At 46.9% G+C, this 19403-nt stretch overlaps 8 protein-coding genes across 10 annotated transcripts; 7 read left to right on the top strand and 1 right to left on the bottom strand.

The window, feature by feature from the left end:
* Positions 1 to 51: 51 nt before the first annotated feature.
* LOC9662646 (lysine histidine transporter-like 2) lies at positions 52 to 1941 on the top strand. The gene is made up of 7 exons (XM_002988115.2): positions 52 to 318; positions 375 to 767; positions 827 to 1208; positions 1257 to 1347; positions 1399 to 1490; positions 1548 to 1616; positions 1669 to 1941. The coding sequence occupies exons 1-7, from the start codon at positions 89 to 91 to the stop codon at positions 1831 to 1833; spliced, it is 1422 nt and encodes a 473-aa protein (XP_002988161.2). The 5' UTR covers positions 52 to 88; the 3' UTR covers positions 1834 to 1941.
* Positions 1942 to 2171: 230 nt separating this feature from the next.
* On the top strand, positions 2172 to 3599 carry LOC9662645 (allene oxide synthase, chloroplastic). The gene has a single exon (XM_002988114.2). It carries the CDS (start codon positions 2172 to 2174, stop codon positions 3597 to 3599), a length of 1428 nt encoding a protein of 475 aa, XP_002988160.2.
* Positions 3600 to 4553: 954 nt separating this feature from the next.
* LOC9656795 (lysine histidine transporter 2) lies at positions 4554 to 5881 on the top strand. The gene is made up of 4 exons (XM_024661881.1): positions 4554 to 4726; positions 4961 to 5212; positions 5260 to 5641; positions 5690 to 5881. Exons 1-4 carry the CDS (start codon positions 4554 to 4556, stop codon positions 5777 to 5779), a joined length of 897 nt encoding a protein of 298 aa, XP_024517649.1. The 3' UTR covers positions 5780 to 5881.
* Positions 5882 to 7568: 1687 nt separating this feature from the next.
* LOC9662644 (peroxiredoxin-2) lies at positions 7569 to 8347 on the bottom strand. Its single transcript, XM_002988017.2, has 3 exons — positions 8119 to 8347; positions 7980 to 8059; positions 7569 to 7933 (listed from the first exon to the last, which is right to left on the bottom strand). The coding sequence occupies exons 1-3, from the start codon at positions 8271 to 8273 to the stop codon at positions 7677 to 7679; spliced, it is 492 nt and encodes a 163-aa protein (XP_002988063.1). The 5' UTR covers positions 8274 to 8347; the 3' UTR covers positions 7569 to 7676.
* A 650-nt stretch (positions 8348 to 8997) lies between these two features.
* Positions 8998 to 11452, top strand: LOC9657773 (lysine histidine transporter 1). The gene is made up of 8 exons (XM_002988112.2): positions 8998 to 9174; positions 9275 to 9447; positions 9820 to 10218; positions 10280 to 10694; positions 10775 to 10880; positions 10943 to 11034; positions 11104 to 11172; positions 11243 to 11452. Exons 1-8 carry the CDS (start codon positions 9106 to 9108, stop codon positions 11339 to 11341), a joined length of 1422 nt encoding a protein of 473 aa, XP_002988158.1. The 5' UTR covers positions 8998 to 9105; the 3' UTR covers positions 11342 to 11452.
* Positions 11453 to 11873: 421 nt separating this feature from the next.
* Positions 11874 to 13847, top strand: LOC9657772 (lysine histidine transporter 1). Its single transcript, XM_024661845.1, has 7 exons — positions 11874 to 12276; positions 12385 to 12784; positions 12857 to 12962; positions 13022 to 13113; positions 13166 to 13234; positions 13287 to 13392; positions 13497 to 13847. Exons 1-6 carry the CDS (start codon positions 11939 to 11941, stop codon positions 13383 to 13385), a joined length of 1104 nt encoding a protein of 367 aa, XP_024517613.1. The 5' UTR covers positions 11874 to 11938; the 3' UTR covers positions 13386 to 13392; positions 13497 to 13847.
* Positions 13848 to 13943: 96 nt separating this feature from the next.
* Positions 13944 to 17209, top strand: LOC9657771 (probable LRR receptor-like serine/threonine-protein kinase IRK). 3 transcript variants are annotated; one of them, XM_024661844.1, is made up of 3 exons: positions 13944 to 15450; positions 15516 to 17035; positions 17094 to 17209. In XM_024661844.1, exons 1-2 carry the CDS (start codon positions 14168 to 14170, stop codon positions 17014 to 17016), a joined length of 2784 nt encoding a protein of 927 aa, XP_024517612.1. In that variant the 5' UTR covers positions 13944 to 14167; the 3' UTR covers positions 17017 to 17035; positions 17094 to 17209. The 3 variants fall into 3 exon arrangements, with proteins under 3 accessions (XP_024517612.1, XP_024517611.1, XP_002988156.2); XM_024661843.1 differs by having other exon boundaries at positions 17087 to 17209; XM_002988110.2 differs by having other exon boundaries at positions 15516 to 17209.
* A 64-nt stretch (positions 17210 to 17273) lies between these two features.
* Positions 17274 to 19402, top strand: LOC9657770 (growth arrest-specific protein 8 homolog). The gene is made up of 11 exons (XM_024661842.1): positions 17274 to 17555; positions 17628 to 17747; positions 17811 to 17938; positions 18045 to 18123; positions 18181 to 18261; positions 18315 to 18494; positions 18551 to 18700; positions 18749 to 18853; positions 18910 to 19041; positions 19093 to 19236; positions 19289 to 19402. Exons 1-11 carry the CDS (start codon positions 17391 to 17393, stop codon positions 19391 to 19393), a joined length of 1389 nt encoding a protein of 462 aa, XP_024517610.1. The 5' UTR covers positions 17274 to 17390; the 3' UTR covers positions 19394 to 19402.
* The last annotated feature ends 1 nt before the right edge of the window (position 19403 follows it).

The following is a 19403-nucleotide window of genomic DNA, read 5'->3' as shown; positions in this document are numbered from 1 at the left end:
CAAATGTTGTTAATTGTATTGACGAGACTAAACCGTGGATTAGACTGAATGGGGGGGCGAACTAGCTGCGGCATTGCTCTTCCAGCAAATGAGGATCTCTCTTTCAGGCCGTGATCAACAGGTGGGGGGTACAGAATCTCAGGAGCGCGAAGATCGCATGAGTAACGCTGCAAGCTACTTCGTCTTTTGGAATTGTCTACGGCGTATACTGCGACCGGAACACAATGCTAAGTGGTGGTACTCAACCGTTCACATCGTGACGGCTATGGTAGGAGCTGGAGTTCTGAGCCTTCCGTCCACAATGGTCTACCTGGGATGGTAAATTTTTCGGGAAAATTCATGGACATGGAGCGACTAACTTTGTGTGTCCACAGGGCTCCTGGAATGATGATGCTGGGCGTTTCGTGGATAATCACACTGGCTACCATGTACCAAATGATTGAGATGCACGAGGACGAGTCAGGGAGACACGACACTTACCAGTGTCTCGGCCGGAAAGCATTCGGGGACAGGCTTGGGAATCTCATAGTTGGCTCGCAGCAGATCGTAGTTCAGGTGACCGCCAACATTGCTTACTTGGTAACTGGCGGCCAGGCGCTCAAGAGGTTCGGGGATCTTGTTCTGAATCGCGAGATTCAGTACGGGAAGTTTGAGCTTGCTGTGGCATGGATATCCGCGTTTGCTGGAGTTCAGGCGGTGCTGTCGTTGTTTGCCAGTTTCTCGTCCATGACAATCGTCTCTCTGATGGCCTCCATCATGTCTTTCAGGTAAAATCCTGTTATTTCTTTGTCTTGTTGTATGAGAATGTAATTCACATTTCACTCAGCTACTCGACTATAGTTTGGGCAACAGCTATCCGGCTTAAGAGTTCGCAAGCATCGTATGGCTACTGCAACTTGACATACTACAGAGCCTTTAATGCACTCGGAGAGATTGCGTTTGCCTACGGAGGCCACAACGTTGCTCTCGAGATCCAAGCGACGATGAGATCGACGAGGCACAAGCCGTCCAAGCTACCAATGTGGAATGGAGTTTTGGTGGCCTATGTCATGGTTGCCGTTTGCTATTTCCCAGTCGCTGGAGTTGGCTACTGGGCTCTCGGCAACTTGACTTGCTACGAAAACGTTCTGGACGTCCTCGACAAACCAAAGTGGCTGATAGGAACAGCCAACTTGATGCTTATGCTGCATCTCACAGGGAGTTACCAGGTAAGCTAATCTTCCATTGGTTCCTCGTTCTTACGTGCTCCATCCCAGGTTTTTGCTTTACCGATTTATGATGCTCTCACTTGCTGGCTGGAGCAAAAGAAACTGCCAATCAATGCTTGGATTAGGCCTCTTTACGTAGGTAAGGGGGCATTATTCTTCTTGGTGAATTTTCACAAGCTTGAGTTGCCAGGATTTACGTGTTTGGTTGCGGTGATCATACCTTCGTTTGCCGGGCTTCTGGGATTATTCGGTGGGCTCGCTCTTGGACCAACAACGTATTTCGTACGTATTTCAGTGACTCAAAACTTCCCTTTCTTCTCTCTGACGTGTTTCCAGCAGTTGCCGTGTATAATGTGGCTAAGCATCAAGAAGCCAAGAGTCCTTGGTCTTGAGTGGCTTTTAAACTGGGTAAAAATCTCATCATTTTAAGCTTTTGACATGGTGGTGCGAACCAATGCAGGCATGCATTTTGTTTGGCGTCGTCCTCACGATTGTGTCGGCAATTGGAAGCATCGTAAATCTCAAGCACGGCTTCGAAGAGCAAAATCTCAAAGTATTCTACTTCCCGCGATTGCAGCAGTGCAACTCGACCTCAACAAACGCAAGCTGTCCCGTGCGGCATTGAATTCCCGTCGCTTGGTTGTTCGCTCCAGGCTCCAGCTAGCGCTCTACAATGAAAAGTTTTCTGACGATAATGTTCTCATCAAGTACTTTGCATGTGCCCCTCTGACTGTTTGGATTTAGAAGAGTCTCCGCTACGAGTACAGTTTCAACTTGCGTGCTTAACGTGGGCGAAATGCAACAAAGTAGCGTCCGTCAGTGTTATCACTCGCTGACACATATCTACAGCATCCGATATTGATATCAACACCTATCGTCTCCACGGGGTTTAAAGCGACTCGAGATTAGCACCAATTCAAAGTTCCTCGCATCTCTCTTACTCCCTCCAGCGATCGAGCAACAATGGCTTCGTCCGGCTCCAGCAATCTCCCGATGAAGGAAGTCCCAGGATCATACGGCCTGCCAGTCGTGGGTGCTCAAAAGGACAACTTGGACTTCCTCCACCTCCAAGGCGAGGTGGAGTTTTTCAAGAGCAGGGTGGCCAGGTACAATAGCACCGTCTTCAAAGTTAACTTCATCCCGGGAAATCCAGCCTTCCCGGATCCTCGCGGCATCGCCCTCCTGGACCAGAGCTCCTTCCCGGTCCTGCTCGACAGCTCCAAGGTGGACAAGACCAACGTGTTCACGGGCTCCTACAAGGCATCCGACGATTTCACGGGAGGATACCGGGTGCTGTCCTACCTCGACACCACCGATCCCAAGCACGCAACGCTCAAGAACTTCGCCTTCGAGGTGCTCAAGCGAAACGGCCGCAAGTTCCTGCCCGAGTTCCAGTCGGCCTTCCACGCCGCGTTCGATGCCGCCGAGTCGGAGCTGTCGTCCGGGAAGAACAAGGCCGACATGGCACCGCTGCTCAACCAGCTCGCCTTCCAGTTCCTGGCCAAGTCCATCGTCAACGTGGATCCGTTGACTACTATGCTCGCTGACCAGGGCCCGACTCACCTCCTCCGTTGGATCGGGATCCAGTTCGCGCCGGTAGCGCCTGGCAATAGCACTCCACTGCCCGGATTCGCCGAGGATGTCGTCATACGTACCGCGCCACTGCCATTCTTGCTCGTCAAGGCCGACTACGACAAGCTCTGCGAGTTCTTCCAGCTCGCCGCCGAGATGCTGGACATGGGCGAGAAGGAGTTTGGGCTGTCGCGAGAGGAGGCCGTACACCAGCTGCTCTTCCTCGTCGGGATGAACAGCTGGTTTGGATTCAGCGCCAGAGTGCTGCCCAATCTTCTCTACCGTGTTGGAACTCTCGGGGCCGAGTTTCAGAAGAGGCTGGGGGATGAGATCCGTGCTGCGATCGACGTGGGCGATCCGGCGGGGTCGTTCTACGGCGCACTGGAGAAAATGCCGCTGCTCAAGTCGACTGTGCTGGAGGTCTTCCGGTTTGATCCGCCCGTGCTCTACCAGTACGGACGCCCCCGGGAGGATATGGTGGTGGAGTCACACGATGCGAAGTTTGTGATCAAGAAGGGACAGCTCTTGGGTGGGTCGCAGGCACTGGTTTGCCGAGATCCAAAGGTGTTTGAGGAGCCGGATCAGTTGATCCCGGACAGGTTTGTGGGGAAGGAGGAGCTCCAGGCGAATGTGTTTTGGTCCAATGGAAGGAATACGAAGTCACCCACCGCGGATGACAAGCAGTGTGCTGGGAAGAATTTCGTGGAGACAATCGCCAGGTTCTACCTGGTGCAGTTGTTTGCGAGATACAAGACTTTTGAGCTGAGTGAGGACTCCACACTCAACACTCCGTTTCTCAAGCCATTTGCACGAAATTAGTGTAAGAACTAGCTAAATATATAAATAATTTGGTAGTCTATGTTTTAAATGTTTAACTTCAAATTTAGAATTTAAGAAGTGTATTCATTAAAATACAATATTACAATATGGCTTAATTCTAGACTATAACCACATGTTTCTCAAAATTTATTTATTTTTATTTCTTACTTTATTTTCAATTTATTTATTTTTATTTTTATTATATAATATAAATAAATTATTTTAATTTATGTAAATGAATAATTTTAAAAAGTTTTTTGTAAAGTAATTAATATTAAAAAATAAATAAAATTTTAAAATTGCTGAAAAATAAAGTTTCAATCATATTATTGATTATATACTATAAAAATATTAATTGAAGAGTTCAGGACAATCACAAAAGCTTATTAAATATGGAATGATGTTAAATAGTGAATCTAAACACGAGAACAACACTATTGTATTTTAAGAACCAATTCAATAATTACTAAAATCCCAATATGATAATAATAATATATGACATCGTAATTATAGACCTTATATGGTAGATTATTATTATAATAAATTAGAAAGACAACATAAATTTACTTATAAAACAAGAAATTTTTTATTCAATTACTTCGCTTGATATGCAGGGAAAGCTCTACTTTTTTTATATACTTAGCTATTTAGTAATCATAAATGTACAGATAATTATTATTATTATGTTGTCTAAAGCAATCTTTTATTTAGTTATTGCAGATTACTTTATCACTGATCGTTTAATGTAATCAACCAGCTAGTTTCTATTCAAAAATATAATATGACTGTTTAGGTGCTTAAGTATTCAACTAAAATTAATATCATTTAAAAATACTAATAATAATCAAACCTTCCACGAGCTCAGTAATATAGTCTTTTCCAAAGAAGTTCATTGTCTTGACGAGATCAAACTGTGTATTAGGAACTCTGCCATCGAAGCTGCTCTTCCAGCAAATGAGGGCCTCTCTATCAGCCCGTGATCAACAGGTGGGTGGTACAGAATCTCATGAGCGCGAAGATCGCATGAGTAACGCTGCAAGCTACTCCGTCTTTCGGAATTGTCAACGGCGTATACTGCGACCGGAACACAGTGGTGGTACTCAACCGTTCACATCGCGACGGCTATGGTAGGAGCCGGAGTTTTGAGCCTTCCGTCGACAATGGTCTACCTAGGATGGTATTCCATTGTATGTCATGGAGAGACTAAATTTGTGTGTCCACAGGGCTCCTGGAATGATGATGCTGGGCGTTTCGTGGATAATCACACTGGCTACCATGTACCAATTGATCGAGATGCACGAGGATGAGTAAGGGAGATACGACACTTACCGGGATCTCGGAAGAAAAGCATTCGGGGACAGGCTTGGGTTCATAGTTGGTTTGCAGCAGATCGTAGTCCAGGTGGCTGCCAACATTGCTTACTTGGTAACTGGCGGCCAGGCGCTCAAGAGGTTCGGGGATCTTGTTCTGAGTCGCGAGATTCAGTACGGGAAGTTTGAGCTTGCTGTGGCATGGATATCCGCGTTTGCTGGAGTTCAGGCGGTACTGTCGTTGTTTGCCAGTTTGTCGTCCATGACAATCGTCTCTCTGGTGGCCGCCATCATGTCTTTCAGGTATCTTTTTCCTTTTTGTATGAAAATCTAACTCGCTTTTCATTCAGCTACTCGACTATAATTTGGGCAATAGCTATACGGCTTAAGAGTTCGCAAGTATCGTATGGCTACTGCAACTGGAGATACTACAGAGCCTCTAATGCACTCGGAGAGATTGCGTTTGCCTACGGAGGCCACAACGTTGCTCTCGAGATCCAAGCGACGATGAGATCGACGAGGCACAAGCCGTCCAAGCTACCAATGTGGAATGGAGTTTTGGTGGCCTATGTCATGGTTGCCGTTTGCTATTTCCCAGTCGCTGGAGTTGGCTACTGGGCTCTCGGCAACTTGACTTGCTACGAAAACGTTCTGGACGTCCTAGACAAACCAAAGTGGCTGATAGGAACAGCCAACTTGATGCTTATGCTGCATCTCACAGGGAGTTACCAGGTAAGCTAATCTTCCATTGGTTCCTCGTTCTTACGTGCTCCATCCCAGGTTTTTGCTTTGCCGATTTATGATGCTCTCACTTGCTGGCTGGAGCAAAAGAAACTGCCAAAAGAAAGGGAGCGTTGTTCTTCTTGGTGAATTTCCACAAGCTTGAGCTGCCAGGATTTACGTGTTGGTTGCGGTGATCATACCTTCGTTTGGAGGGCATCTGGGATTATTCGGTGGGCTCGCTCTTGGACCAACAACGTATGTCGTACGGATCAGTGACTCAAAACTTCCCTTTCTTCTCTCTGACGTGTTCCCAGCAGTCGCCGTGTATAATGTGGCTAAGCATCAAGAAGCCAAGAGTCCTTGGTCTTGAGTGGCTTTTAAACTGGGTAAAAATCTCATCATTTTTAGATCGGAAGCTTTTGACATGGTGGTATGAACCAATGCAGGCATGCATTTTGTTTGGCGTCGTCCTCACGATTGTGTCGAGAATTGGAAGCATCGTAAATCTCAAACACGGCTTCGAAGAGGAAAACCTCAAAGTATTCTACTTCCCGCGATTGCAGCAGTGCAATTCGACCTCAACAAACGCAATCTGTCCCGTGCGGCATTGAATTCCCCTTCGCTCCAGGATCCAGCTGGCCATGGATACAGCGCTCTACAATGACAAGTATTTCGAATATAATGTTCTCATCCAGTATTTCGCATGTGCCCCTGTGATTGTTTAGATTTAGTAGAGTCACTACGAGAACAGTTTCAACTTGCGATCCGGCGGGGTCGTTCTATGGGAGAAAATGCTGCTGGTCAAATCGACTGTGCTGGAGGTCTTGATCCCGTGCTCTACCAGTACGGGAGGATTTGGTGGTGGAGTGGCATGATGCGAATTTTGTGATCAAGGAGCAGATATATTATACTTTATTAATGTTAAAGTTAAATAAAATAAATAAACACATATTTTGACCACCCAAAACACATAGAAGTGAACTAATACTAAATGGAAACATCTAAAGGCAAAGAATACATTCTCATCGATTGAAGGAGATCAATGTGTTTCCACAAGAACAAAATATTGTTGTGTATTTTTGCAATTTCCCTTCCTTTAGTGTTCTTAGAGTTTATAATTGCATTTTCTTATTTGGGTTTTTAGTGAGGTACCTTTTAGGAAATGTTATTTTTAGTCAGTTCAACCATAACAACCTCACAATCTTTTTGAAGGATCTTTGTGGTTGAGATACAGAGTTTGGAAATATATATGTTATTAAAAAATTTAAAAACTTTATTTATTAAAATTAAGAATTCTGTAACTAGTTTTACTCTGAAAAATAATTATATTATGCAAGTCTCTAAAACTAGAATTGCCAAATTTACAATCCTATTCTTTGACAACCATTTTCAAGGGCTTCTGGGTGGATTAAAATTTATGATCAATTATAAAGATCAGATGAAATCATGGTACTAAGATTTTGTGAGTTAAGGTTGCCATCTTTAATCGCTTACCATCTGGTGACTAAAGAAAGCCATACCAACTTAAAACTCTCCTATTTAATCTAATTTTTATAGATACCACAAATCATTCAAAGTTTTTTAGCCATTTGTGAAGGAAAGCCATTCTATCTTCTCTTTTAAGAGTTTTTATCCATTATAAGGATAGAATGACATCACACAATTGCTATTAGGATCTTGTGAGTAATGGAGTTAAGATCATTATTGCTACTCAGAGTTTAAGATAATAGAGTTTGTTACAAAGTGGGAAGATGGTGTAAAGCTCAAGTACATCACAATTTAAGATAATATTTTGTGTAAGTACTTGTGTACCACATAGATATTCTGAAATAAAGCTGTTCTCCTTCCTGCCACCCCAAATTCACTGTACTCGATCTTGTTAGTTCTTCTATTGTTCTAAAAATATTAAATTATATTTTTATTAGCATTTACTTTATCGCCTTTTAAATATTGTAATATATTTCACTAAAACATTTAAACTTAAATACGGCAAACCATGCAAAAAGTAACATAACAAATATTTGGATAACTGAGTAAGTAGTACTTATGGCAGAACCGCAAGTATGTCATCAGCGCTGGAGACCTTGAAGTCGCCACCCTCCTCAATGTTGGCAGCCTTGACAACGAGATCATCCAGCAGCAAAGCAAACCTTTTGGATCGAATCCCCATGCCTCGCTCCGTCAGGTCCAGCTCCAGTCCCAAGCTCTTGGTGTAAGTCGCGGAGCCGTCTGCCAGGAACATCACGGCCGAATCCTCTGGATAGGTCTTGGCCCATTCACGAACAACGAAAGGATCGTTCACTGGACAAAAGGTTTCAATCCATCGCGAGAAAGAATCAGGATTTACCAGTCAAGCACAGGATCTTATCCACGCCCTTGGCCTTGAGCTCCGGTGCCTTGTCAATGTATCCAGGGACATGCTTCAAGCTAGAAAGAGATAGATCGAGCTCGCATTGATTTGCAAGAGGAAAAGAAGAAAAGGGCACCTGCAAGTAGGAGTGAAAGCTCCTGGAACTCCGAACAGGACCACTTTCTTCTTCTCGGCTAGGGCGTAGATGGAAACGTTCTGGAGCTTGCCATCCTTGTCGAAGTAGGAGAGCGTGCCGTCGGGGATGATCTCCTCCACGCCGATGGGTGCCATTACCTGGATTGCCGGAAGGAATAGATAGAGAGAAACACTCACAAAGAATGCGAAATGCCCTAGCACAATGGGAATTAACAGAAGTGCCGGCTTTGTTTGTCCGGACCGAAAGTCTGATTCCAGTTGACCGTCAACGGTAGCATGGCATATTAGTCAAATGTTCGCATCTACTTTAAATTTGATGAGGGCCAATGTTACTAGTGTGTGAAACAAGCAATGACCTGAGATTTGATTCCAACTTGGGTTGTTCGGTCTAGTTTGCGTTCTTTTTGAGTGGTCAATTACGCCGACAATTTTGTCATTCTACCTTTGTGACAAGTTGAAAACTGCTGTGTCGCTTTGTTGAGAGGATCGTGTATGATACGGTTTCTGTAAGTGAAGTTGCTACTGGTATGTATCCTATTGGGATAGATAACTTTGGGATGCAAGACTGATGTTTGTAAATATGCAAGGATGAGGATTGCTACTCATTTCTTCATAATTATTATCATTATTAGTTTACAAAGTTTCCTGAGAATTCAGCTTTGAATGTTCCACAACTGGTGGCTAGGCCGCGTTCAAGGGTGAATCCTACTATTTGTAATCACTTTATCACTCCACATCAAGAAAAAAAAACCAGGGCTCCAGAAATTTTCGGATTTAAAACCACGTTTTATTCCCCCAAGTGAACAGATTGCGAGATTTCTGAAATATATAGGAGACAAATCAACGCCGTCGTCTGAATTCTCAACACGGTGCATAGTTTTCTATGTAAGGGCTAATTTAAGGTGGACTTAACGAGGCTGTGCGAGAGTGAGCGCTCGCGTTTATAGTTTTTGCTCAGCTCCCAGAGATGGCGCCACACGAGAACGACAGCACCAACAATGGCTCCTCGCCTCCCTCCTCCACGCAGGCATTCAAGGTAGGAAAGAATCCCTTCCCAAAAGCTGGGAAAAAGTCCCGAGATCCCCCTTTTTTTCCCAGATTCTCACAGCTCCTCGTTTTCTGGATTGAATCTGTAGGAGTATGTCGAGGACAAAGGCCACGCTCGAACTGTGAAATCCGTGGACGATTGGCTGCCCGTTGGCAGTGGCTCCAGGAACGCCAAGTGGTGGTACTCGGCCTTCCATAATGTCACCGCCATGGTTGGAGCTGGAGTTCTTAGCCTCCCCTCGGCGATGGTCTATCTTGGCTGGTAAGTTCTTCGCAGCTCTTCTTCGTTTCAATCGCTAGCTTCAAATTCGCTTAGTTTCGATCCAAATTCTTGGTCAGTCAGTGTTTTCTCATTCGTGCTCTTGTCATGCCTGTGGAAACAAGAAAAGACCTCGCGTGCTTTCTTCCTGGTCTAAAAGTCTTCTCCTCGCTGCCCGTGACTTCCTTGCCATGACGAGTAGTCAATTTTTTTTTAATGGATCTCCGTGTTGGCAAAGACTGTGACTCGTTACTTAAGTCCGTTGTCCATCGCCCACCCTAGTCGTGTGTCGCCCGCAATCCTCCAGCTCCATGTTCTTGACAAATGGTTTTCCAACTTTTCCAAGCAACTTTAAAGATTTTTTTTTCGTTCCAGGGGACCGGGGGTCCTTGTTCTTGTACTGTCGTGGGTGATCACACTCTACACGCTGTGGCAAATGGTGGAAATGCACGAAATGGTCCCGGGGAAGAGATTTGATCGCTACCACGAACTCGGGCAGGAGGCTTTCGGAGAGAAACTTGGACTGTGGATCGTCGTGCCCCAGCAGCTCATCGTGGAAGTTGGAGTGGACATCGTCTATATGGTCACAGGAGGGACGTCTCTCATGAGATTCTACGAGCTCGTCCATTGCAAGCCCGATGACATCAGCTGCAAGCACATCAAGAAAACTTACTGGATCCTCGTCTTTGCCTCGGTTCACTTCTTCTTGTCCCAGCTCCCAAACTTCAACTCCATCACCGGAGTCTCCTTGGCAGCAGCCGTCATGTCTCTCAGGTAAGAAGAAGAACTCAAAACTTTTACGCAACTTTGCCAACTTTTTATTTCTTTTCCGCAGTTACTCGACGATTGCATGGGTTGCTCCAGTGCATTACGGCCAAGAAGCAAAGCCACCAATGACCAAAGTGAGCTACGCTTATCCTCACTCTCCATCAGTGGCGAACACTGTGTTTAGAGTTTTCAATGCTCTCGGGCAGGTAGCGTTTGCCTACGCCGGTCACAACGTTGTTCTTGAGATCCAGGCGACAATCCCTTCCTCGCCGCAAAAGCCATCCAAAGTTCCAATGTGGAGGGGAGTGGTCGTGGCGTATATTGTCGTGGCTATGTGTTACTTCCCGGTTTCCTTGGTTGGATACTGGGCTTTTGGAAATGATACCAGCTATGACAATGTTCTCCAGCGTCTCGGGAGACCCGAGTGGCTCATCGCGGCTGCCAATCTCATGGTTGTGGTTCACGTCATTGGAAGCTACCAGGTAAGCTGAGTTCTCTCTTCTCGACTTGTTTCAAGTAAGCTCTTTGATTGATCGAGGTTTTGTTTCGTTTCCTTAAACAGATCTATGCGATGCCAGTGTTTGATATGCTGGAAACCGTTCTGGTCAAGAAATTTCACTTTCCTCCAGGTGTGATTCTTCGTCTCGTCGCTCGATCACTCTATGTTGGTAAGTTTTGGAGATTTTTTATTCATCCAGATCACTCAACACTGGAACTTTTATCTTGGCAGCTTTCACTGCCTTCGTTGGGATGACTTTTCCTTTTTTTGGAGACTTGCTGGGTTTTTTCGGAGGTTTTGCGTTTGCTCCCACGACTTACTTTGTAAGTTCCTCTAATTTTTTTTGTTTTGGTTGATTTCTTTGGCTTAACCTTCTTTGCATTAATCCACAGCTCCCGTGTATTATGTGGCTGGCTGTTTACAAACCCAGAGTTTTCAGTCTTTCGTGGATGGCAAACTGGGTACGCAAACCTTTCTGTCCAGAAAAAAAAAACTATTGCTTTAATTTTTATATTTTCTCGTGGATTGCAGATTTGTATTGTCTTGGGAGTGCTGCTAATGCTTGTAGCTACTATTGGAGGCTTCAGAAGTATCGTCCTGGATGCATCAACATACCAGTTTTATCAGTAGCTGCAAAAGGTATACAGAAGAAAAAAGTATTGCTTCAAATGTATATGGGTTCCATACATATTAAATCGATATCCAGAAAATATATAAAAAAGATATTTCCATTTGGCCATATTTGGCAGGTCTGGAACTTTAAGTTCAACACCTAGAGACTAGCAATTCTTTGCCTGGATTTGGACATACTAATTTTTGTTCGTTCTTTAGAGATTTTTTTCGCAATGGAAGCTCAGAAGATGAAGAAAATGAAACTAGGAGGAGAGGAGGAGGAGCGAAAATCTTCCCACAAAGCATCAAAATCCTTTCAATATCTTTTTTTGGAATCTAAAATTCCCCTTCTTGCAGGAATCTTCTATCAATGTGGACGAATGGCTGCCAGTGACGAGCTCGAGGAACGCCAAATGGTGGTACTCCGCGTTTCACAACGTAACCGCGATGGTAGGATCGGGCGTGCTGGCGTTACCCTCGGCTATGGTTTATCTGGGATGGTAACGTTCGAATGTTATAACGTCTACATTTTTTAGGGTTCTTCGTTTTTCCAGGGGGCCTGGGATCTTCGTGCTCCTCCTCTCCTGGACCGTCACGCTCTACACGCTATGGCAAATGGTGGAGATGCACGAGATGGTGGAGGGCAAGCGCTTCGATCGCTACCACGAGCTCGCGCAGGAGGCGTTTGGCGAGCGCCTGGGGCTGTGGATCGTGGTGCCGCAGCAGCTCATCGTCGAGGTCGGCGTCGACATCGTCTACATGGTCACCGGCGGGAAATCGCTCAAGCGATTCTACGAGCTGGTGAGCTGCGCGCCCGACGCGACCGGATGCAAGCACATCCGGCAGTCGTATTGGATCCTGGTGTTCGCGTCGATCCACTTCGTGCTGGCGCAGCTCCCCAATTTCAACTCCATCTCGGGGATTTCGCTCTCCGCGGCGGTCATGTCTCTCAGGTGAGCAAGATTTCGATCGTGTTGAGCCAGATTTCGATCCCGTCGATCGTTCTTCTCTTGAAATATTTCGTGGGGTTTGTGCTAAGTTCTTCTTCCTTCCATTGGCAGCTATTCCACGATCGCCTGGACGACCGCGATCCCCAATGCCGGGGGGCCGGATGTGAGCTACAGCTATCCTCACTCCCCATCGGCAGCCAACACGGTGTTCAAGGTTTTCAATGCGCTGGGAATGATCGCGTTCGCCTATGCCGGGCACAACGTTGTTCTTGAGATCCAGGCAACCATTCCATCCTCGCCGAGCAAGCCGTCCAAGGGCCCGATGTGGAAGGGAGTGGTGGTGGCGTACATGGTCGTGGCGATTTGCTACTTCCCGGTGGCTCTCATCGGCTACTGGGCATTTGGGAACGATACTTCTTACGACAACATTCTCCAACACATCGGTACTCCACACTGGCTCATCGCTGCTGCCAATCTCATGCTCGTTGTTCATGTCATTGGCAGCTACCAGGTTTGCTATGCTTTTTAAAAAAAAATTCTTCTTGTTCTTCTAGTGTTGATTTGTTGATCTTTTATGTGGCAGATTTACGCAATGCCTGTGTTTGACATGCTCGAGACGCTTCTTGTCAAGAAGCTCCACTTGCCTCCTGGCGTTTGCCTCCGTCTCATCGCCAGAACAGTCTACGTTGGTAAGCTTTTCTTTTCGAGCTTCCGAGTTTCCGACTCAGGCCAGGCTTTGCTTTCACAGCATTTACAGCGTTTGTAGCGATCACAATCCCGTTCTTCGGAAATCTTCTCGGTTTCTTTGGAGGATTTGCACTAGCGCCCACAACTTATTTCGTAAGTCTTTTGGCTTTTGTGTTTCTCTTTCGTTCAATGCTTTCCGTTCCAGCTACCGTGTATAATATGGCTGGCAGTGTACAAACCCAAGCGATTCAGCTTTTCATGGCTCGCAAACTGGGTAAGATACTCTCGAGCTTTTCTTGGTCGCTCTCTAACACTTAATGCTCTAGATATCGATCGTGCTGGGCGTGCTGCTAATGATAGCAGCCACAATCGGGGGATTCCGGAACTTGGTAATGGATGCGTCGACTTACAAGTTCTATCAGTGATTTAGAAGTGAGTGATCCTCTCAAAATAATTTGCTACTTACTAGCGGAAGAGAAAAGATATCACATCGATCTCATCCTTCTCTCGCTACTTATATATCTGTTTGTGCACAGTGTCAAACAATTGAAAGTGAGACAAATAGCATCTCCAAGGATTCTCGTGGCATAATCACCGGTCGCATTGAAAGCTCTGGTACGAGACAATTACTTGTTTGGTTGCTGTTGCGTTCATCCTGTCTCTCTTTTCTTCTTTCCTCGTTGTGTGGACACATTCATTAGCATAAGACTAAGAGAGGTGACCGGCACTAGCCAGTGCCCGAGGAGCGGCACCGGCTGAGCCGGTTGGCGCCAAAAGCTTCCTTTCAGAGGTCAAAACCTCGAATATACTATAGATTCGCTGTCTCTGAAAAATAGATGTATTTTTAATGGGTCCCATTTAATGCCATTTATGGGGAGTCCAGGTCACATCCACAGTCTGACGTGGAAGACACGTGGATAAAAAGGCGTACGATAACTTTCGTTTAATGATGAAAGACTCACAGTCAGTTAGGGCTCGCGGCGGAATGTGCGACGAATCTACCGATTTCCTTGGCGGAGCCTTGACGTCCCTGGCATATTCCGCCAGCGGAAGAAGCTCTGGCTATGGCGGTCTATGGAGCTCACGGGACTTGGTGACGGCGATTGAAATCCCGTTGTGAGCTTTCACGTGTGAGCGGCGGCGGGTATGGCGTGCGGGGTATGAAGAATCTTTGCAATGCAGCTCGCGAGCTTCTAGGATTCCAAGAATGAGCGCCAGGATCCATGGCCGGCGCGCCGGAGCTCCAGGGAAGATCGATTCCGTGCTCTTCCTTGCAATCTTGGCGCTGATCTTGGCCTCGCTGCCGCGGCATTCGGCGGGGGAAGAGGATGAGACGGTGTCGTGGAACGACGATGTTCTTGGGCTGCTGGTCTTCAAGGCGGGGCTCCAAGATCCTCGCGGATCGCTGGCTTCTTGGAGCGAGGCGGATTCATCGCCATGCAATTGGACGGGAATCCGGTGTGGCAGCGCCAGCGGCAGGGTCGAATCGGTCTCGCTCGATGGCCTGGCACTGTCGGGCACGATTGGGAGAGGCCTCCTCAAGCTCGAACGCCTCAAGACTCTCTCGCTCTCTGCCAACAATCTCTCGGGCAATGTGGTTCCGGAGCTCTTCCGGATGCTGGACTTCGTGGATTTGAAGAAGAATCGGCTGTCCGGGGAGCTGCCATCGCCCATGGGGGCTTCGATACGTTACGTGGATCTCTCAGACAACGCTTTCACTGGCGCTCTAGCCAGGGATTTCTTTGGGGGCGGCCATCTCCTCAGGTACCTTAGCCTTAGCAAGAACAGGTTAACGGGGCAGCTCTCTCCATCTCTGGCCGCAAACCAAACCGGGCTCGTCACTCTTCGCATTGCCGAGAATGGTTTCTCCGGCGATCTTCCGGATTGGATCGGCAAGAGCTTGCGAGCTTTGCAGGAGCTGGACCTCTCGTGGAACGGGTTCCAAGGCTCAATCCCACCGTCTCTCGCGACGCTTTCATCCCTGCGCTCGCTCAACTTGGCTGGAAACAATCTCACGGGGGTGGTTCCTCAGAGCTTGCTCCAGCTCCTTCGGCTCTCGAGCTTGGATCTCAGCAGCAACCATTTGGGTGGAAAGATTCCCTTTGGGCTTTTCTCGTCGAGCTTGCAGTTCCTCAATCTCTCCAGAAACGAGTTCCTGGGCGATTTTCCAATCTGGCCACCTTGTCATGCGCTTCAAGTGGTGGATATCTCCGGAAACAGGATTTTCGGGGAAGTGCCGTCGAGAATCGCCCAGTGTAGCAGCTTGCAGCACTTAAATGTGGGATGGAACGTCCTCTCTGGTGGGATTCCTGGACAGATCAGCCAGCTCCAGAGGCTTATGTTCTTGGACTTGAGCCACAACCAGCTCCAGGGAGGAATACCGTCCACTTTCACCAACATGAGCTCTCTCACCGTTCTAAAGCTGGCGAAGAACTTGCTGGTGGGAAACATTCCCAAGGCCATTTCCAAGTGCGAGCGTCTCGTAGAGCTGTAAGTCTTTTGCAGCTGCATTGTTTCTAGTTTTCTGATGAGTTTTGCGTTCGTTCTTTTTTCAGGGACTTGTCCTCGAATCGTTTGTCTGGAAGCATACCCGGGGCGCTCTCGAGGCTGAATTTTCTACAGTCTCTGGACCTCGCGTGGAACAACTTAACGGGTCCGATACCGAAGGAACTTGTGAAGCTGGAGAGTCTCTCTAGCCTCGACGTGTCGCACAATCATCTCGACGGTCCAATTCCGAAAGGTGGAGTTTTTAACTTGGTAAATCGGACTGCTTTCCAGGGAAATTCAGGCCTATGTGGAGCTGCTCTCGACGTAGCATGCTCGACGGTTCCTAAACCGATAGTGCTGAATCCGAATGCAAGCAGCGACACAGCAGGGATACTTCAATCCGGAGGACACAGGGGAAAGAACAAGATCGTACTCAGTGTGTCGGCGATCATAGCTATCTCCGCAGCAGCAGTGATCGCTCTGGGAATTGTGGTCGTCTCTGTCCTCAACATCCGTGCTCAGCAAGCTGCGCCGGCTGCTGCTCTCAAAAACAACTTTTTCATGGCGGATCACAACAGCTCTCCGAGTTCCTCCAGTGAGGATCTGGCCATTGGAAAGCTGGTCATGTTTACCGACGGAAATGACACAAAGTCCGAGGAGCTTCTTCCGAGCGCTCACTCGCTGCTTAACAAGGAGCAGGAGATTGGCCGTGGAGGATTTGGAGTTGTTTACCGGGCTGCTATATCGGATGGACGAACGTTTGCAGTAAAGAAGCTGGTGACTGCCGGATTGGTGAAGTCTCAGCTCGAGTTTGAGAAAGAAGTCCAGCAGCTGGGGAAGATCGAGCACCCGAACCTGGTCGCTCTTCAAGGCTACTACTGGACGTCGAGGATGCAGCTCCTTATTTATGACTTCGTTCCAAACGGGAGCTTGTACAGCAGGCTTCACGAACGAACATTTGGCGAGCCTCCACTGAGCTGGTCTGAGAGGTTTAAGATCGCACAGGGAACAGCAATGGGACTCTCGCATCTCCATCACTCCTGCCAGCCGCAGGTGATACACTACGATCTCAAGTCGAACAACATTCTTCTGGGTGTGGACAACAGGCCACTCATCTCGGACTACGGACTCGCAAATCTTCTCCCTGTACTGGACCGCTACGCCATCAGCAGCAAGTTCCAAGGAGCTCTCGGCTACATGGCTCCCGAGTTTGCGTCCCAGAGCTCCAAAGTGACCGAGAAGTGCGACGTCTATGGCTTTGGGATCATACTCTTGGAGCTAGTGACTGGAAGAAGGCCTGTCGAGTACATGGAAGAAGACGTTGTCATACTCTGCGACTACGTCCGGGCTTTGCTCAACGAAGGCCGGGGGATGAGCTGCGTGGAGCCGAGCCTGGAGGCCTGTCCGGAGGACGAAGTTTTGCCAGTCATCAAGCTGGGATTGATTTGCTCGTCGCCGCTCCCTTCGAACAGGCCGAGCATGGCGGAAGTCGTCCAGATTCTCGAGCTCGTAAGGCCTCTGCCCGGCATCGACAATAGCAACTCCATCTCCAGGAGCTCTTCTTCGTGATCTGATGATCTTCTTGCAGGTTGGTTTCTCGTTCTAATTTTTCGTTCTTTTCATCAATGTCTAGCTCTAGCATGCAGCGTTTGCAAGGAAGAAAGAGAACAAGCTTTACGGGACTCTCGGAGAAAGAAAAAAGAGTGAGAACCGGGAGTCCTGATGCTTGTTCTTTTTTAAATTCGAAGCTTATTCGGTGGAATATTCAGGGTTCTAGGGCTCTTGAGTTTCAAAGGCGGTTTTGCGCCAAAGGGCGGGAGTGAGCGGACGGTCGGATGCGCAAGTGTGAGGTCCGACGGTGCGCGATCGAGTAAGAGAATGTAGCGTGTCATTCTTTCGTCACATTCTACCAGGGTTTCACTCTCTCGCGAGGAGCTGTAGCTATGGCGCCAAAGAAGAAGGATGCCGGTAAGGGCAAAGGGAAGGATGCGGCAGCGGCGGCTGTGGATGCTGGACCGAGCATACAGGAGCTTCAAGCTCAGATCGATGGGATCACTGCCGAGAGAAACAAGGAGGCCAAGCAGAGAAATCGCTCGCAGATTGAGAGGGTAAGCTCGTGATTCTTGGTTAGTATTCTTAGTAGCGCTTCGTGGATTTCTCGAGTAATATTGGCCGAGCAGGACAAGCTAAATTGTTTCATGGAAATCAAAAAGAAAGAAAGGGAGCATGCGGAGGCGGAACTGCGGATCAAGGATAGACAAATGGAGGAGATTGCTGAGAAGCATCAAACTGACCTCAAGGCAATCCATTGTTTTTTTCGTACAGTATTGATCTCTATGCTCATAGTTTTTTCTTCTCTACAGGTTTTCAGCCAGAAGATGAAGCATCTTCTATATGAGCAACAAGTTCTCGTGAGTACTATCAAGGGGGATAACGAGCTTGCTTTGAAGCTACAGCGAGAAGAAGCAGCCACTCGAGAAAGCCAGCTCTTGTAAGTTCTCCATTTGTTTTTCTTCTTTTCGTTTCAAACTAACGACTTACCGTAAGATCTGGAGCTGACGGGCTTGTCTCATGACAGCTCTGGGAAATATCTGCAGGGACGAACAGCGTGACTTGAAAGATAAGATCAGGGAGGTTGAGCTGAGTTACGAAGAACAACTGAAGCAAATGAAACAGGTGGGAGTTTTTTGCTGGCACTGTCGTCATGTTTACAACTCGGGCATGTTCTGGTAGGATCACGCAAAGGAGATTACCAAAATGAGGCGAGAGTTTGATATAAATGCCAAGGATTTGCTGCTTAAAACGGAGAAAAAGGTGCGTCTGTTTTCTTTGGCTTCTTAATTTTCATCGCGTTTTACCTTTGCCAGATGAGACAAGTGCAAGCCGAAAACGATCTTCGCAGAAAACAAGAGATCCATGAAATTGAAGAGCGTAAAAACTTGCATATTTCAGAGCTTATAAAAAAGCACGAAAAAGCTTTCTCTGAAATCAAATGCTACTACAATGATATCACTCAGAACAACCTTGACCTCATTAAGACGCTGAAGGTACCTTTTGTTTGAGCGCGTGAGTGCCGTCTTTCTAAGCTGCGCCTTGAAAACAGGAAGATATCAACGACATGAAGAGAAAAGAACAGGCAAATGAAAAGCTTATGTACGAGATCTCGCAAGAAAACAAGAGGCTGACAGAACCTTTGACACGGTCTCTGAAAGAAGTTGAAAGCCTGAGAAAACAGCTGGACAGCCACGAAAAGGTAATTAGGATACTGGTTTCCTCTCGAAAATATAAACGTCATATGCAGGATCGACAATCACTACTGCAACTACGAGGCCAACATTCAGATGTTCTGAAGCACACAAGCCAGCTCGAGTGGGAATATAGGATAGTTTTGGACAAACTTGAAAAAGTAAGCTGCTTGTTGTTTTGCTTATGCTCAACAGCCTTGCTTACTTCATGAAACAGGTCCAAGCTGATCGGGACGATCTGTACGCAAGATTTGAAGCTTGTGTCTTTGATGTCCAACAAAAGTGCGGTGTAAAAAGCACCCTCCTTCAGAGACAAGTCCAGGTGCTTGGGGAACAGCTCGAAAAGAAGGTACACTTTTGTGCCTAGAGACTGTAGAGAAAAACTAAGAAAGTCCTACAGGAAGCACAACTTGGAGAGGCATTGGGGAATGGCAAAATGGATCCTGCTACAGTGCATCTTGTGAAGTATGGGATTGACAAGATGTTGGAAGCAAAGAATCAACAGATCAAGACTTTGTATTACGAGTTGGGACGGGTAACGAAGGTATGTATCAAACCTCTAAATGTTTTCAAACTGATATTCTCTGATTTTTAAGGCATATACTACTGTCATGAGAAATTTCGAAGCGAAGCTCGCAGAGTATGGTATCCCGTTGCCAGAGATGGGTTTGCCTCACTACATTAGCAAGATAAGACTATGACGATCAACAA

This window comes from Selaginella moellendorffii, unplaced genomic scaffold (genome assembly GCF_000143415.4).
Source record: "Selaginella moellendorffii unplaced genomic scaffold, v1.0 SELMOscaffold_86, whole genome shotgun sequence".
NCBI lineage: Eukaryota > Viridiplantae > Streptophyta > Lycopodiopsida > Selaginellales > Selaginellaceae > Selaginella > Selaginella moellendorffii.
The sequence above is the reverse complement of the archived record's forward strand: the minus strand, read 5'-3'. Positions and strand labels throughout refer to the sequence as shown.

Bases quoted from the DNA above. Each gene is read 5' to 3' on its own strand.
- LOC9662646 (XM_002988115.2), top strand. From the start codon at position 89: ATGAGGATCTCTCTTTCAGGCCGTGATCAACAGGTGGGGGGTACAGAA. The intron at 1,491-1,547 runs GTACGTATTTCA...TGTTTCCAGCAG, and splicing joins TTGGACCAACAACGTATTTC to TTGCCGTGTATAATGTGGCT. The intron at 1,617-1,668 runs GTAAAAATCTCA...GAACCAATGCAG, and splicing joins TTGAGTGGCTTTTAAACTGG to GCATGCATTTTGTTTGGCGT.
- LOC9662645 (XM_002988114.2), top strand. From the start codon at position 2,172: ATGGCTTCGTCCGGCTCCAGCAATCTCCCGATGAAGGAAGTCCCAGGA.
- LOC9656795 (XM_024661881.1), top strand. From the start codon at position 4,554: ATGAGGGCCTCTCTATCAGCCCGTGATCAACAGGTGGGTGGTACAGAA. The intron at 4,727-4,960 runs GTAGGAGCCGGA...ATTCGGGGACAG, and splicing joins TTCACATCGCGACGGCTATG to GCTTGGGTTCATAGTTGGTT. The intron at 5,213-5,259 runs GTATCTTTTTCC...CTTTTCATTCAG, and splicing joins GCCGCCATCATGTCTTTCAG to CTACTCGACTATAATTTGGG.
- LOC9662644 (XM_002988017.2), bottom strand. From the start codon at position 8,273: ATGGCACCCATCGGCGTGGAGGAGATCATCCCCGACGGCACGCTCTCC. The intron at 8,060-8,118 runs GTGCCCTTTTCT...ATCTCTTTCTAG, and splicing joins GCTTTCACTCCTACTTGCAG to CTTGAAGCATGTCCCTGGAT. The intron at 7,934-7,979 runs GTAAATCCTGAT...CCTTTTGTCCAG, and splicing joins TAAGATCCTGTGCTTGACTG to TGAACGATCCTTTCGTTGTT.
- LOC9657773 (XM_002988112.2), top strand. From the start codon at position 9,106: ATGGCGCCACACGAGAACGACAGCACCAACAATGGCTCCTCGCCTCCC. The intron at 10,881-10,942 runs GTAAGTTTTGGA...TTATCTTGGCAG, and splicing joins CGCTCGATCACTCTATGTTG to CTTTCACTGCCTTCGTTGGG. The intron at 11,173-11,242 runs GTACGCAAACCT...CGTGGATTGCAG, and splicing joins TTTCGTGGATGGCAAACTGG to ATTTGTATTGTCTTGGGAGT.
- LOC9657772 (XM_024661845.1), top strand. From the start codon at position 11,939: ATGGTGGAGATGCACGAGATGGTGGAGGGCAAGCGCTTCGATCGCTAC. The intron at 12,277-12,384 runs GTGAGCAAGATT...TTCCATTGGCAG, and splicing joins GCGGCGGTCATGTCTCTCAG to CTATTCCACGATCGCCTGGA. The intron at 13,235-13,286 runs GTAAGATACTCT...TTAATGCTCTAG, and splicing joins TTTCATGGCTCGCAAACTGG to ATATCGATCGTGCTGGGCGT.
- LOC9657771 (XM_024661844.1), top strand. From the start codon at position 14,168: ATGAGCGCCAGGATCCATGGCCGGCGCGCCGGAGCTCCAGGGAAGATC. The intron at 15,451-15,515 runs GTAAGTCTTTTG...TTCTTTTTTCAG, and splicing joins TGCGAGCGTCTCGTAGAGCT to GGACTTGTCCTCGAATCGTT.
- LOC9657770 (XM_024661842.1), top strand. From the start codon at position 17,391: ATGGCGCCAAAGAAGAAGGATGCCGGTAAGGGCAAAGGGAAGGATGCG. The intron at 17,748-17,810 runs GCAATCCATTGT...TCTTCTCTACAG, and splicing joins AGCATCAAACTGACCTCAAG to GTTTTCAGCCAGAAGATGAA. The intron at 18,701-18,748 runs GTAATTAGGATA...CGTCATATGCAG, and splicing joins AGCTGGACAGCCACGAAAAG to GATCGACAATCACTACTGCA.